At 41.7% G+C, this 14,844-nt stretch overlaps 1 protein-coding gene across 1 annotated transcript in view; it reads right to left on the reverse strand.

Annotated features, from left to right (window-relative positions):
- The window catches only part of PTH2R (parathyroid hormone 2 receptor), a 721,892-nt gene that overhangs the window by 317,041 nt on the left and 390,007 nt on the right, over positions 1-14,844 (reverse strand). Inside the window, exon 6 of the mRNA XM_086958607.1 lies at positions 5,408-5,594. Within this exon, the coding sequence (XP_086814733.1) occupies positions 5,408-5,594 (187 nt within the window). The remainder of the gene's footprint in view (positions 1-5,407; positions 5,595-14,844) is intronic.

A 14,844-nucleotide genomic window follows, 5' to 3' on the forward strand; every position in this document is an offset into this window, starting at 1 on the left:
GGCAGAATAAATGCTGCAGGTCCACTAGCAGCATTTAATTTACAACCCCGGGGTACAGGTGGTACCACTTGTCTAGGAACTTATAAGTAAATTAAAGATGCCAATTGTGCTCCAATACTACCGTGTTTAGAGGAGAGAGCACTCGGTAGCACTGGTAAAGTGCACAGATTTCTAAGGTTCACAACAACGAGGTTAGCAACAATTGGTGGAGTGAAGACAAAGATTTTGGTGGACTACCACCAAAACTGGCCAAAACATGATCTGTACCTCATATATTTATCTGATATGCAATTTTCACAACATTATGAGGACACACACTGGGAGAAATATTGTAAACCTAATTTCTCTTATTGATTTCATGTGTATTTAGCCATAAATTAACACTTTTCTTAACTCTTCTACATGTGTATTTCCCCTTCTCAGTTTGTGCTATTAGCAGGTTTGTTTTTATTCAGGTACATTTGTTCAGTGTGCTTTTTATGTGATGTTAGTGTTTTAATTTAAAGTTTCATGAATTATCTGTAGTTATATGAAGCAAGTGCTTGTTTGTGAAAGTCTTTTTTCTAATTGCTCAACTACAGTATCTTTATTTAGTGCAACAGTCGGAACATGTGTCCACCTTTCCAATTTCTCTGGTTGACAAAAATGTGCTTTTGGCATCATCTGACAAGTTTCCTCTCTGATAAATTGTTAAACATGCATTCTTGAGAATACAGGTTTGCTCTATTTAACTCTAAATACTTGCTTAAGAAATCATGGAAGACCATTTGGAGATTTGAAGTATAATGCTTATTGTCTTGGCCATTCACTTTAGAAAATGTCACTGCTAGAAATAGGATTTCTGGTTGGCTAGGGCAAGCTTGGCACGAGGAGTCAGGCTTATCTCAGAGACAATGTGTAAAGCGTTTGTGCAACATACTCACACAGAAGCAACACAATAGGCACTCCACAAAAGAAACGCCACACAATGTTATGCAAAAAGAGCCTGTGTATTATCTATAAAACATATCAGACCATAATCACATATATACTCTGTCCCATCTGGCACTTAGGTATCACTTTACAGGGGATTGCGTAAATCATTAGGCCAATCGGGCTTCTGTTATAATATTACATTAGGTTGACCAGAACTTACTGGTAAGAAAACACTTAGCACCACACATTAGGACACTTAGCATAAATACCTTAGGCATACATCCTATTCATCAGTGTACCCTAGCATGAAGCAGTAGGTGAAATCATCATAGCATTACTCAGGAGAGCCTTGCACATTCTGCACTTCAGGCCTCTCATCATCAGGGAACATCATTACTGCCCACAACACTGGTGAAGTGCCTACATCGTACACATTAGGGTGCACATAATATACTATCAACCTTAGTCTATCAACTTAAGGTACCTCTCTCTGCAGGGCACCAGGGTCCTTACTGATAAGTTGCCTATGGTAACATGACCCCCTCACTGTGCAATCTCCCAAGCTACTGCTCGTTACCCTGGAAAGCTTCTGGGCCTTCTGCCCGCCGTTGAACAGGAATGCTCTAGTTCCAGGGGGCTCGTCGAGGTTTCACCCTGAGCAGTCCTCAAAAACCATACCCTCGCTATTTAGTAGAGCTGCACAAGGTCAAAACTGTGGAGCCTTTCATCACTGCAGCCTAGGTTTAAAGAAATACCTGCCCGCTCCTCCTCTGATTGATGAAGGCAAACTCGAGCAAAGTCTTCTCGGGCCCGTGAGGCTCTTCTTTTGCCCGCCGAAGTCTCAGTTACCAGGCGGGGCTCTCGGCATTTCAAAGGGAGACCCTGCCAATAACCAGGCACCAACTGCCTCACTTCCGGTTTCCCGTTTTAAGTTCCGCCCACCACCAGGCTATCGTCTGCCTGGTTTCCGTGGATGAGGCACTGCTCTTCTCCTCTCTCAGGCATGACTCAGCTTCCTATATTAAAGCCCCGCCCACCTCCAGGCTTGGCCTGGAGCACATTACTGTTGACTGCATTCTGGCTCCACTCCGTTTTGTCCACAGTGCTGCCACATCTCATTGGGGATACAACAAACTGGTGATTCTTCAAGCCGCACAGCTGGCGGCACAAAGGCAGCCAAAGCGGGAGTGCTGCCTGCACTCAGAGCACTCCCCCGTTAAATGTGCACTGGGCGGTGATTTTGTCCCTGCTTTTACAGGGGAATAAACAGTGGCAATCCTCACCCTTGAAGACGGAAATATATCGCTCACCCGCTCAGATCGTGGACAAGGCAGGAGATGCACTCCTTGCGCTGCTCCATTTATTGGCAAGGTAACAAACCCACAGCTGTGGAGAAACAACTAGGAGCAGTCCACAGCGCTCACTTCACACTGAGCTCCTTTATATGGGGCATTTAGTTCTAGGAAAACAGGTAGCAGGCCAGCACACAAGGTCCTGTGGCATTGATGCAACACCTCCAGCAGATCAGCACCCAAAACAAAGTCCCCGTTGCGACTTCTAGTTCACGTGCTTCCAAGCCCCCAGTCCAGCATCCAGCGGGTCTCACCTCTGCAAATGCCAGTAGGGAGCAGGCAGCACTCCTCTCCCGGAAGTGGTCAGGCAGGCCAGAACACCGGTTTTCCCTGGACAGAATAGCGGCTCCTCCAGCTGCCAAGCAGGGCAGCATAGCAGTCCCACGGTGGTGATTGTTTCTCCTAGCAGTCCGGCAGCCTGCCGGTCTCTAGTAAACACCAAGCAGTTCATTTTACATGTGGTCACAGGCCCAATAGTTGTACCACATTTGTCTTTATTCTTCCGACTGGCACAGGGCTCTCTGCCTGGTCCAAACCAGTTCTGGGGGACACTTACACATTTCTTTTCAAATGCACACCAACCCTTTTGTTAGTGTAGGCACTGGCCCCAGACACACCACAGGGGGGCAAAGCAAGCATTTTACAAGGTAGGCACAGACGTATTCAAGGTCATGGGCTACTCCTCCCACTACTCCAATAGCAGATCAGGTCTATTTAGCCTAGAGCAGACTTGCCCACCTCCTAAGAAGCCACTGCACCTCCCCGCCACTGTCACTCCGGAGCCAGACATGCAATACACATCATGCATGGCACGCAGAAATGCCCCCTTCTAAAAGTGGTATTTCTAAAATAGGGATAATAAATCCATGAACACCATTACGCAGCATTTATTATCACTATTCCAAACATACCAAACTTGATCACGCCACTCCTCACAGATCAGGAGTTACCACTAAAACACTTATCAGGAAATCCCCAATGCATTCCTATGAAAGGGAAGCCTCACAGTAGTGAGAAACCAAAATGGCTGTTTGTCACTACCAGGACATGCCACGCAGTTAAGGCACGTGTCCTACCTTTTACCTAAAGAGCACTCTGCCCATAGGGCTAGCTACAGCCTACCTTAGGGGTGACTGATGTGTAGTAAAAGGGTAGTCACAGACATGGCACCCACTTAATGTGCCACATCACAGTGACAGTAAACTGCACGCACAGGCCCTGCAAGGTCTGAACTGCTTCTTTGGTGGGTGGCGCAAGCAGCGCTGCAAGCCCACCAGTAGCATTTAATTTACTGGCTCTGGGTATCTGAGATACCTCTTTACAAGGGACTGATAGGTAAATAAATACGGCAAACAGGTGTAGGCCAATCTTACCATGTTTTACCATAGAGACCACATGCACTTTACACTGGACAGCAGTGATAAAGTGTTCAGAGTCCTAAAACCAACAACACCTGTCAGAAAAAGACTAGGAGGAAGGCATAACGTTCAGGGATAACTCTGCATAAAGGGCCAAGTCCAACAGTCAGGGTATAGGATTACAGAAGCTGTTGCCTGATCAAGCCAAAGGAAATTAGATAAGCACAAATCAAGATCGATTGAGCACTTCCATTGCCTTTGGCGGAGCTATTGTTCTTTGTTCAGGTTTGTACGGACCTCCTAAGACCTTCAGCGGCAGAGTGGTTTTGATATAACAGGCCATCTCAAGGGGAGCAGCAGGCAGGGCCCACAAATTTTCAGTTTTCATTCCCCTGTCGAGCTCGTTATACAACAGAAAGCGTGGCCTGCTTCTTCTAAATTTAGTTAACAAAGCAACATCACTGGGTGGCACAAATACTGTTTTTTCACTTTCTCTGGGGTATACGTCTTTTTAATTACAAATTACTTCACGGATCACAAACCGTAAAGTCGCTCCAGTAAGGTTTTGTATTAGCCCTACCAGAGCATCATGCATGCTTGCAAATAAGGGGAACCTGTTTCCTTAGACTGTGCAAGTTGAAGCACACGTTAGTCTCGGGCATGATATGGATGATGATGACACCTGGTCTACTGCGCTTGAATTTTGTGATCACCCCTGTTTGGGAATTATGGGGCATATTACCAAGCAATAGCGATAATTATCGCTATTGCTTGGTTAGAGACACAAATTTACCGCAGCGCTGCGGCGATTTCTACCGCAAATAAACCTTGGTATTACCAAGGTTTAACGCAAATGCGGTAAAAATCGCCGCAAAGCATGAATATCGCTGAAAAGTCAGCGATATTCATGCATTAGCGAGCTAATGCTCTTAGCCATGTTATCCACCTCCCATTGGATAACATGGCTAAGAACTGCTCAGGGCAGGTGTTAGTTTTGGAGATATTCCCGCTTAGCGCGAATATCTCCAAAAGTTGGTAATAGGAGATAGCGATGTTAGCGACTGTTTTCAGTCTCTAACATCTTGGCACGCCCACTTTGCATCTCATTAGTGATAAATATCACTGACATGCAAAGCGGGGCCCAAGATGGTCGCTATCTCCTACTAGCTGTACTGGTGTTAGCGGCAGCTAGGTAATAGGGAGATAATTTTATCTCCGCTTTCTTGGCTTTTAAAGCCAAAAAAGTGGAGATAAACCCCCTTGATAATATGCCCCTATGAGTCCTGTGTTTCACATTCACCAGGAATTGGCATCATCCTCTGTAACATGGTTTCCCCAGTGGGGGGTTTGTCTGCGCCACTATGTTCACACCTCAGAACAGAAGGCCATTCAATTAATGACGTTCATGTTGAAAATCGAAAGTACCTTACTTTGGCGTCCTCTTTCCCAATTCTACTTTCTTTCCACAGATACAAGACTTTGCAAATACCTACAGCGAATCATGTATAGGTGGCCTGAGTGTTACTGATTCATAGAACATTCGGAAACATACGGCAAGATGTACGAGAAATAAAAAAAAATCATCAGTTTACAAATATCGACTTCTTCGTTCAAAACTCTACCGTTACTCACGCACGTCATGCACATGATAAATATGCATATACAGAAAATGGAACTGAAAATACGACAAAGCAAATAATATAATTGGTAATGATAATGTACTGTGAATCAATTTTAATGCAATAGAGATTTAAAACATGTTGCTTGCAGAAATCAGCTTACATATTGCGATTTGTCCAATACAGGCGCTATCATAATATTTCTGAGGTCACCAAGTAGCATAGAATCCATCTCTTTCATCCCAATGTGGGTGTGGACCACTTTGTCGTTTATAAAGATGCTAACGGCCCTTAGCATGAAGGAGACGAACAGGTGCATGTGTATGTAATTCCTGGTACAATGCAGTCTCCTGTGAAAGCACAAAAATCAACACAGTGTTATACATGGAGTAATAAGATACACTTTCTTGCACAGAAATATGGAAAATAAAACAGATTAATAGCGAATATACTAGAATATACTAAACTCTCAACCGATATGCATTTTTTGTATACAATTTTTTAAAGTACTGAGGATCTTAATTAATGCAGTTATACACTTCTTCTCGTGTGACGAAACGTGATGCCACATAGCGTAAATGTATTAATTATTGGAAAGGCTCATGGGCGTAGAGCTAAATTGTGTTACGTGGTAAAGTAGCCAATCAACCTTTTGTAAATAGCAGTGTTTGGGTGAGATATACATTCAATATACTGTTCTTCAAGATAATATAGGGGCATAATGCAACAAAGTAAAATAGGTGCATATTTTCAATTTCATTCTATAATTTTTCACTTTTCTTTTAGGTCACTTATTTAATAAAAAGTAATTACATTTGACAGTGACATTTAAAATAAACATTTAGGACCATATGCACGACTATTAAGTTTAGCGAGTCGCAAATTGAGCAAAATTGCGACTCGCAATGTGAGACTCGCTAAACTTAATGTACAGCAGTGTCTCAGACACTGTTTGCGATTCCCAATGGGTCGCAAGTTGCATATCTCTTGAATATTAATGAGGTTGTCACAATTTGCAACAGCATTGGGAATAGTTCGCACTCACAGACCACCATGTCTGTGACTGCTTCAGCCTGTTTTCCTTAAAGGAAAATGGGATGCATTTAAAAAAGAAATATTAAACTTTCAAGTTTATTTTTTTAAAGGTAGGCAGCGGTCCCAGCGACCACTGCCTGTTCTCAGAAAATATTTGCACACCCATTCACAAAGGGGGAGGGGCCCCCTGGGGACCCCTTCCCGTTTACACTGGCTCGCAACCCTTCTTAGAAGGGTGGTAAACTGCGAGTGTTTTGTGACTGTAATTGCGGTTGCAAAAAAATTATACATCGGCACTCCCTTTTCTAATAGCGAGAGGCTGTTGTGTTTCTATCAAGGACCCTAATTCAATATTCCCGATTTATGCCCTTATGTGGTTATAATAAATAGTATCCGTATAAAGGCATAAGAATCATATCCATATTTAGTAATTGCCTTGGCAGTCCAAAGCACTGCAAGGCTACTCCCATAGACTCCTAGAAAGTACAACGCGTTCTTTAAACAAACCAAGCCTCCAGCAGCCCGGGAATCCCCCTGCTTTTGTTTTGATTTGCATAAGAACTCCTGGAGTCCAGAAAGAACTGTTAGTTCTTAGTGACGTCTTATGTCCAACCTTACGTCAAACCCGCCACCTTTCAGGTATAAATATACCAACGTTGCCTTAAGCAAACACAAGGTGGTGTGGAGCAGAGCGGCTATCTACTTATCCGGAGCCCAGCTGATGCGAGAGCCAGAGGAATCCGCCCCTCCCCTTTGACGCGCTGGAGAAGCTGCCTTTTCTCACGCCGAGAAAATCCAGCTCCGGTGCTCCCAAGTCACCCTCGCGGGTTGCTGGGAAATCGAGTCCTGAGAAGCGAGATACAAGACCTCCTTCATTCTAGAACCAAGGTACAGAGCTGATTAAAACCTTAGAGAGAATTCTTGATTCCGATACTTGGCAAAACTTAACTTAACTTAAAAACTGCAAACTCACTTACTCCTTCCCACGTATTAGGCTTAGGTCAGGTACACTGGGGTAGGCGTATCTAGAAACACCAGTTGAGTTTGTTAGTCAATGTTTTTATGTATGTATATATTTTATCCATTTTAAAGTATCATATGACTAAGAAACCGTATCAATGCTTTTACAGTATTATTTCATAATACTACTTTTACTGTACGCACTTTACTTCATGATAAGCATTGCAATTGTGGCAATTCATTTCTCTTGCATGAGAAAGAAGACTGCTCAATAAAATAACACCTTTTATTGAAAACGCCCATCTCTCTATTTCTCTGCACTCTGGTGGAACTAAGCATGCACGATTGACTGAGTGAAATAGCTGTCTATTGTTTTCACACAACTCTAGAGATACACTCTTTATTCTGAGGGAGCAAAGTTGTCATGTTTATGCGGTTGTCATGAGCTGAATCCCTTCTTGTCTAAATCAGGGAAGTTAACCCCTCCCTATTCATTCAATAAAGTTTCTAGTGACCTCTGAGCTAGATGGCAAACCTAAATTAAGTCTAACATAGTCAGTAGAGACCTAGATGACCTCAGTCCTACGTCTACACTGCTGTTTATGTTATTCCAATGTGAGAGCCTATTGGGAAAATAGGAACTACACTGCAAGGCTAACCATATTTTGCGAGTCGCTAATTTGTTCGCGACTCGCAAAATAGGGTTGGTACATTGGGCACACATTTTTGCTGTCTCAAAGGGGCCAAATTCCCTGTTTCAAGTGCAAAAAACGGTCCAACATCTGCCCCTTAATGCCTTGTACAAATTTAGTTTGAGGTCACTGAGTCTATGAGTCCCAAAGTCTCACATTATGTGACCGCATAACACCTTTTTGAGATGCATGCAAGTTATTTTATATGTCAAGAACTTCTTACCAATTTATTAAACTACATATGCAATCTATTACAAAAAACATGAATGAGAGCAGCTTTAGGATTGGCCTGGGCACCGATGATTTGTGCTCCCAGGTAGACTGGGAGCCTGCACTGTGCAGTCTCCAACTCAGCAATGCAGCTAGGGTGGAGACAGCTAACGTGTCAGTGATGATGTGGCCAGCCTGTTACTGCTGGCCAAACCATCTTTTCCATTGAAAGCAATGCGCACCACTCTCCCTGTGGTACCCATCATCCCCCTAACCCCAGCCCTAAGACTCAATGGGAAACAAAAAAAAACAATAATAAACCCAGGTTTATTCTTGTTTTCTTTTTAATTTCTTTTCTTTTTTTACCCTCCTAGCAGGGGGTGGCAACACTCCTGGGCAATAGCAGAGGAGCAGCCGCTGCTCTAGCCCTGCATTTGCAACCGTTCAAGCGGGGGGTCAGACATTGTGACCTGCCTAATGAATATTCATTTGAGAGGCCATTTTGCAACCTAGTGCAAATGGAAAATATGTGATGTGACCTACTAGTACAGAAGTTGCATCACAAATTGCATTTACATTCCCAAACTATTCAGTGTACAAATTGCACATCCTTGGCGTAAGATTGTGGATATTACTTCAGGCCCCAAGACAATCAGAAAGCACATTCTCCCTGAATATTTTTAATTTTACCCTTTTTTTTATTTCAAATCTTTTTTATTTAAGAATGCAAAGAGTACAAAAATAAACAAAAATGAGACAGAGAAGAATGCAGAGGTTTATACCTAAGATACATACATGAGGATAATATAACCTAAGATACATATCACAGGAGAAATAAATATAACAAATCATAAGCAGCAAACACACATTTGATGAGCAATGAACATATTATCCATGCATAATATAGAAATCCTGGAGTACAAATGTAATATAGGAAAGAGAGAATAGGAACGAAGGAAAGCTAATTCTGTACTGACACACACTCCGGTGCAAATGACCTATATGAAATGAGGGTTGCCCCTTATTACGATTGCTTGATTTTATTTCTGAATGCTGCTTAGGTCCTGGCCCGGACTGGTCGTTGCGGGCACCGGGCAATCCCCCGGTGCGCCGCAAGGGTGGGGGCCAGTTTTGGGCCTCTGGGGGCCGTATTTTTGTTACAGGGTCGTTTTTGCAGCGTTGCTGCAAAAACGGCCCTGTAACAAAATTGGCTAAAAACCGGCCCTGGCAAAGAACGCGGTCACACCCCCAACCCCACTTTAAAGAAATCAAAGTTAATTTTTTAATTAGAAAGTTTTTTGGACTAATTGTGATTTTTTAGAAGACTTGTTTAAAAATGTTTATTACAAAGGTTGAGAAAGTTAAGGATTGACTCATTGTTTGAACTTTACAAATGGCAAAACAGAACTTCCTTTAATGATTCAAACTTCCTTAACTCGGATTGTGCAGGTTATTTTCCACATCCTTACTTTCATCCTCTCTAAAATACAGTTTTTAATAAAGGTCTGAATTACTTCGGAACTCATTATGCCAACTATCACCACATAACAAGCAATAAAAGATATGTTAAGTTCTACTCATAAAGGCTGGATACAGGAGTACATTTATTGTTTAATGTTTAAAAAATGTAGTTGAATATTCCACAGAAAGTTTGCTTCTCACAAACTGAGCTGTTAACAGTAACACATTACTATAGAGTTACTTCAAAGTTGACAAAATCTAAAATATATTTTCTATGAATATTTCAAATTAAAAAAAAACTTACAATATTCTGCTGAAACTAACACTTCAAATCACTCTAAAATGGTTAATCAACTTGAATAACAAACTTGTGTTTTTAAAGGAAAAACTCATTAGTCTATTGCATGATAGTCAACATAGGTATTTGTTTGAATTGCATCTTCCATGAAGCTCCTTGGCAATTTTGGGCCAATTATGATGCGGCAAGTAAAGACTCCGGACTAGTCGCAGACTTTATGGCTGCATAGTAATGGGCCACTCCTTTTTCTTTCCTACTGCCTCATTACGATGGAGGTGGTCAGAAAGGAAACCAACCAGTAATTCTGGCTGGCTTCTGAGGGGCTCGGAGAATCCGTACGACAGTCGGAAGCTGAGTAGTAATCTCAAAGGCGGGCCTTCATGCCCTTGAGTTTACGATGACGGTTTCTACTATAGTTTCTATGCAGCTCTGTCTGACATGGAAACAATGTTGGAAAGAGTGTTTGGAGGCCACCATTGGGGCCCCCTTTGGTGCAAGGTCTCTAGTTTGTCCTTGACCCTTGCACATTGTGGCTGGCACCAGGTTGAAGGGATGAACTGCACCTCTCATTTCCCTAATTCACTAGGGGATCATGCACTATGGCCAGTTTACAGCCGTACTGCATGCTCCCACAGTGAAATATGGGAATACGATTGGGCAGTTGGGACCGCCGACAGGGTTTCAGTCGGTCCCAAGACCAAGTCAGTGTCGGGCGGAAGTGGTTCAACCTGACATTGTAATGACCCCTTATATGGTAATGGTAATATAAGAAATATTATAAAATAAGGAAAAGAAATATTTTATAAATACCCTCACACTTTTTTACATGCAAATAGGTGTCAGCTGATGCAATTGAAATAGCAGAGAGTTAGTGGGGACTAAGTCCAAAGAAGGCTCAGCTAACTTAACACCTTCCTGTTTCAATGGTACGTTCAGCAAAACAAATGAGCTGTAATGAGATCAAGGCTTTGGATATGAGTTAGACATAATGAGGGATGAAGATAACAGGTGGCTGGGTTTAATGATTTTGGATAATTTGTCCAAAACAAAATTATGATTTAATCTTGAGAGGATGGAGAATAACTATGTAGACCTGGGAAAAGGGTTAGGGATGAGGTGGCAGTAGGGACCTTTACACAATAGCCCTTCATCTCAGGGAACTGGTACAGCAAGACATAGCTACTTTGAAGCAGATGGTGTCACTCTCTGGCTTTTAGCTTCACTAAGTTCCTATTATGGCCTAAGACATTTGTCGTTGCGCATATGGATGTCAAAATCACTGCATGGTTCCATTTGTTTAACTATGAAAAATACTTCTCTCTTCTAGGCGGAGAAAATACGTCTATTGTCTTCTGCTCGATGAATTTGCTACACTGTTGCCAATTCCGGTGTTGGTCTGCAAATGCTTTTACTTGTATATAGATGTAATGAATTTCTGTGTGACTTAGGCCTAAATTTCAATACAACCAAATCGTGTGTTATTGTGGTCAGGAACACCTCCCCCCATTTAAAGTTTCAGTTTTATTAATAATGACAAACTGCTTAATGTTCAAACCTTTGCCTGTCTATGCGTTCCTTTCGACCATAGAGGCACATGGCAGTGCCTTGCTTAGACCTTGATCAAAACTTGGAAGCACTCTTTAGGTTTGTGAGAAAATTGGGATCTAGACCAATTGATGCATTCATTAATATCTATAAGGCAAACTCATGTTCTCTTGTTTTGAATGGGGCCGGAGTGTGGGGTTTCTGCAACTCTTTACGCTTGCAGGCAGTAGAGCGCTCTTTTCCTAGACGACTGCTGGCAGTTCCTACTACTCTGATAATTAGAATATGCCACATGGAATTAGGCTTGACCCCTTTAATTCACCGTAAACAAATTACCCCAATTATGTTGTGCCACTTATTATGGCCAAAATACAAGCCTGTACTTAATCGTGAAATAATACTGGGTTGTATTAGTTTCAATCATTTGCAGAAAATGCAGTGGCTCAGTTATATTAAGAAGCAGCTTGAATTAGTAAGGAGAGTGAATTGTTTTTGTAAACCGCAACTCATCACAAAAGTCCGGAAATCTTAGCTGAAGTAGGATTTTCTACCTATGTTAATGGAGAATAGGGAGCAGAATGTGCAGAGGTGATCAAGTCTGTATCTTTAGGTTTCACAATGCTCATTATTCTTAATTTCTATGGATTTTAATGTGATTTACTGAAAATTGCTGATCACATTTTAATTTTATTTTCCATTGGCAATTTTAGGTGGTTTTAATGAAGTTCATATCTCATATATTGTTCCTAACTCCCATGGATGTTATTTATATTTAATGATCTAATTTGAATTTTTGCTAAAACATAACAGTCTTTTGATGTGGTTCCAATGAAACCCATCAAGGTCTTCACATTGTCATATTCTTCTTTTCTGAATTATGTTGTGATTTATTTTAGATATATACATTATTTTACTCATCCTTCGTTAGCTGTTTATTCAGTTTAATGTATTAGACGTGTAGTTATATTTAATGTTCCAGATCCATAACTTGAGATTGCTTCGTAGAATATTTTTTGCTTTTAATGTATTAGACATGCATTCATATTTAATGTTTGCGATCCATGACCCGAGGATGTTTCGTGGAATAGTTTTTTGCTTAATCAGCACGTTTATAATGAATTCCTATATTATCTATTAATATGTGAATTCAATAACTTATTTTATGGTTGTGAAAAACCGATTAAAGAATGTTTGACTGAATGACTGACTTCTCTCTTTTAAATTGAGAGCATAAGTCTATTGCCTTCTGCTCGAATCTGCTTCACCGTTACCAGTTTCTAACAATAGAATTATTCATACAGCATCAATTATGTAAAATCTCAGAATGTTGTGATGAGCCTTAATACACTTGATGCAAAATTATGACTTAGAGTAGAGGAAATGTGATGTTATATCTGGAATTTGGAGGGCAAATTAATGTAAATGTATGTGATAGGTCTGCTTTGTGCGAGATGAGATAAGATGTTAGTGGCAAACTCTTTTACAACAAATATGAAGGTCAAAGTCAGAAAGTAGACTCAATTATTATAAATCATGCACCCATTGGTCAAAATCAACATTACCAATAACAATGCATTGTTCTACTTGAACTTGTAGCCTACATCAATATCGACCACATTTACAGTGACAGCCAACATAGGTTTTGTCTTAATGACTTATTCAGGGTTTAAGTGTGGAGATGATAAACTCCTGACGTGAGATGAAATAATTTGAATTAGTTGAAGTGTCTCAAATAGTTAGGCTTAGGCTGGAAAGGTTTTAGAATCGATATTCTGCAGGAGGGAAGATAAACAAAAACTGGTTTGTTCCAAACACACATGTAAGATTTTGGTACAGGGGTTACAATGCTGCTCTACATCTCCACTTTGCCAGACTTGAATTATAACACAGAGTAATATTTCTGACCTGTTTTTGGCACTAGTAGATGTCAAGATTAAAAACTCAAATCGGGATATCTAAAGCATGAAGTGCATGTGTTGTTGCCGGATTTCACATTGTCACATGTTCCCCTTTCATTTACGGTACTATGGCACATTACAACACAATGTAATACATTGCGTGCCATTACAACGCGGTCATTACATGACCGCGTTGTTAGTATGTGATGTATTACATCACAAGTCTTTACAACGACTTCCAGTAGTGGTGCACTGGACCTAGGGATAGTATTATAAACCATTCCTACTCGAGTTTGTGCAAACATAGGGAAGGTGCTGGAAATCATTTCCAATACCTGAGCGCCCTCTACTGGAAGTCGTTGTAATGACTTGAAATGTCATTACATTGCGTACTAACAAAGCAGTCGTTGTAACGACCGCTTTGTAATAGAACCCATCTAGGGGTATCCACAACAGCTTATGATGTAATACAACAGCTTGACATTGCACAACGAATCAACTCACCTATGCCATAGAGAGTCTATGGTACAATGATGTTGCTGCCACAAGATATAGCTTAAACCCAACTAGAGGAAACACCTGAGAGCTTGTATGATGAGTGTTGGACTCAGCACCATTGTCGCTCGTCTCCCTTTTTTTGCTGTTGCCTCATCTGGTTATGCTGGTCTAGATGCCTTGGGCACTTTGCCACTGCTGTTCAGTGCCAAAGTGCAGGTGCTACCTATTGTAAATTGTTGTATGAATTAGTGATTCCAAAATTGGGTATTGGATTTAATTGCCTGTCCCTAGTACAGTGCACCATGTGTTCCCAGGGCCTGTAAATCAAATGCTGCTGGTGGGCTTGCAGCACTGATTGTGCCACCCACAGAAGCAGCTCATAAAATGTGGCTCGGGCCTGCCATTGCAGAGCCTGTGTGCAGTCTGAGACTGGGGTGGTGTGGAGTGCAAAAAAACGATGGATTTAGGCCCAGATCTCTGTACTGGGGTGAATGTATGACATTGTTCTGCATTCTGTCCATCAATTGTTGTTTTTGCATTTGTCACCCCGAGTGGGATGGGGATGCTCTGACATGAGTCCCATGCTCTCCACACCACTGGAGTCAAGCTATCATGGCTGATAGCCAGAAACCGGTCCTAGGATGCTTGATTCCGGTCCAGGAAAGACATGGCTTGGCAGTTCGGGTACAGGATCAGGATCAAGGCTGATTTGCATTTGGCCATGTCTGAGCTGGGGTGTGTGGAGTGCAAAAAAACGATGGATTTAGGCCCAGATCTCTGTACTGGGGTGAATGTATGACATTGTTCTGCATTCCGTCCATCAATTGTTGTTTTTGCAGCCTGAGACTGCCATGTTGACTTGGCAAGTGCACCCACTTGCCACTCCCTAAACCTTCTCTTTTCTGCATGTTAGTCACCCCAACGGTAGGCCAAAGGTACCCCTGTAGGCAGGGTGCATTGTATGTGAAAGGTAGGACAAGCCCGGTGTGTGTGGCATGTCCTG

Source organism: Lissotriton vulgaris, chromosome 2_1, assembly GCF_964263255.1.
Source record: "Lissotriton vulgaris chromosome 2_1, aLisVul1.2, whole genome shotgun sequence".
Lineage (NCBI taxonomy): Eukaryota > Metazoa > Chordata > Amphibia > Caudata > Salamandridae > Lissotriton > Lissotriton vulgaris.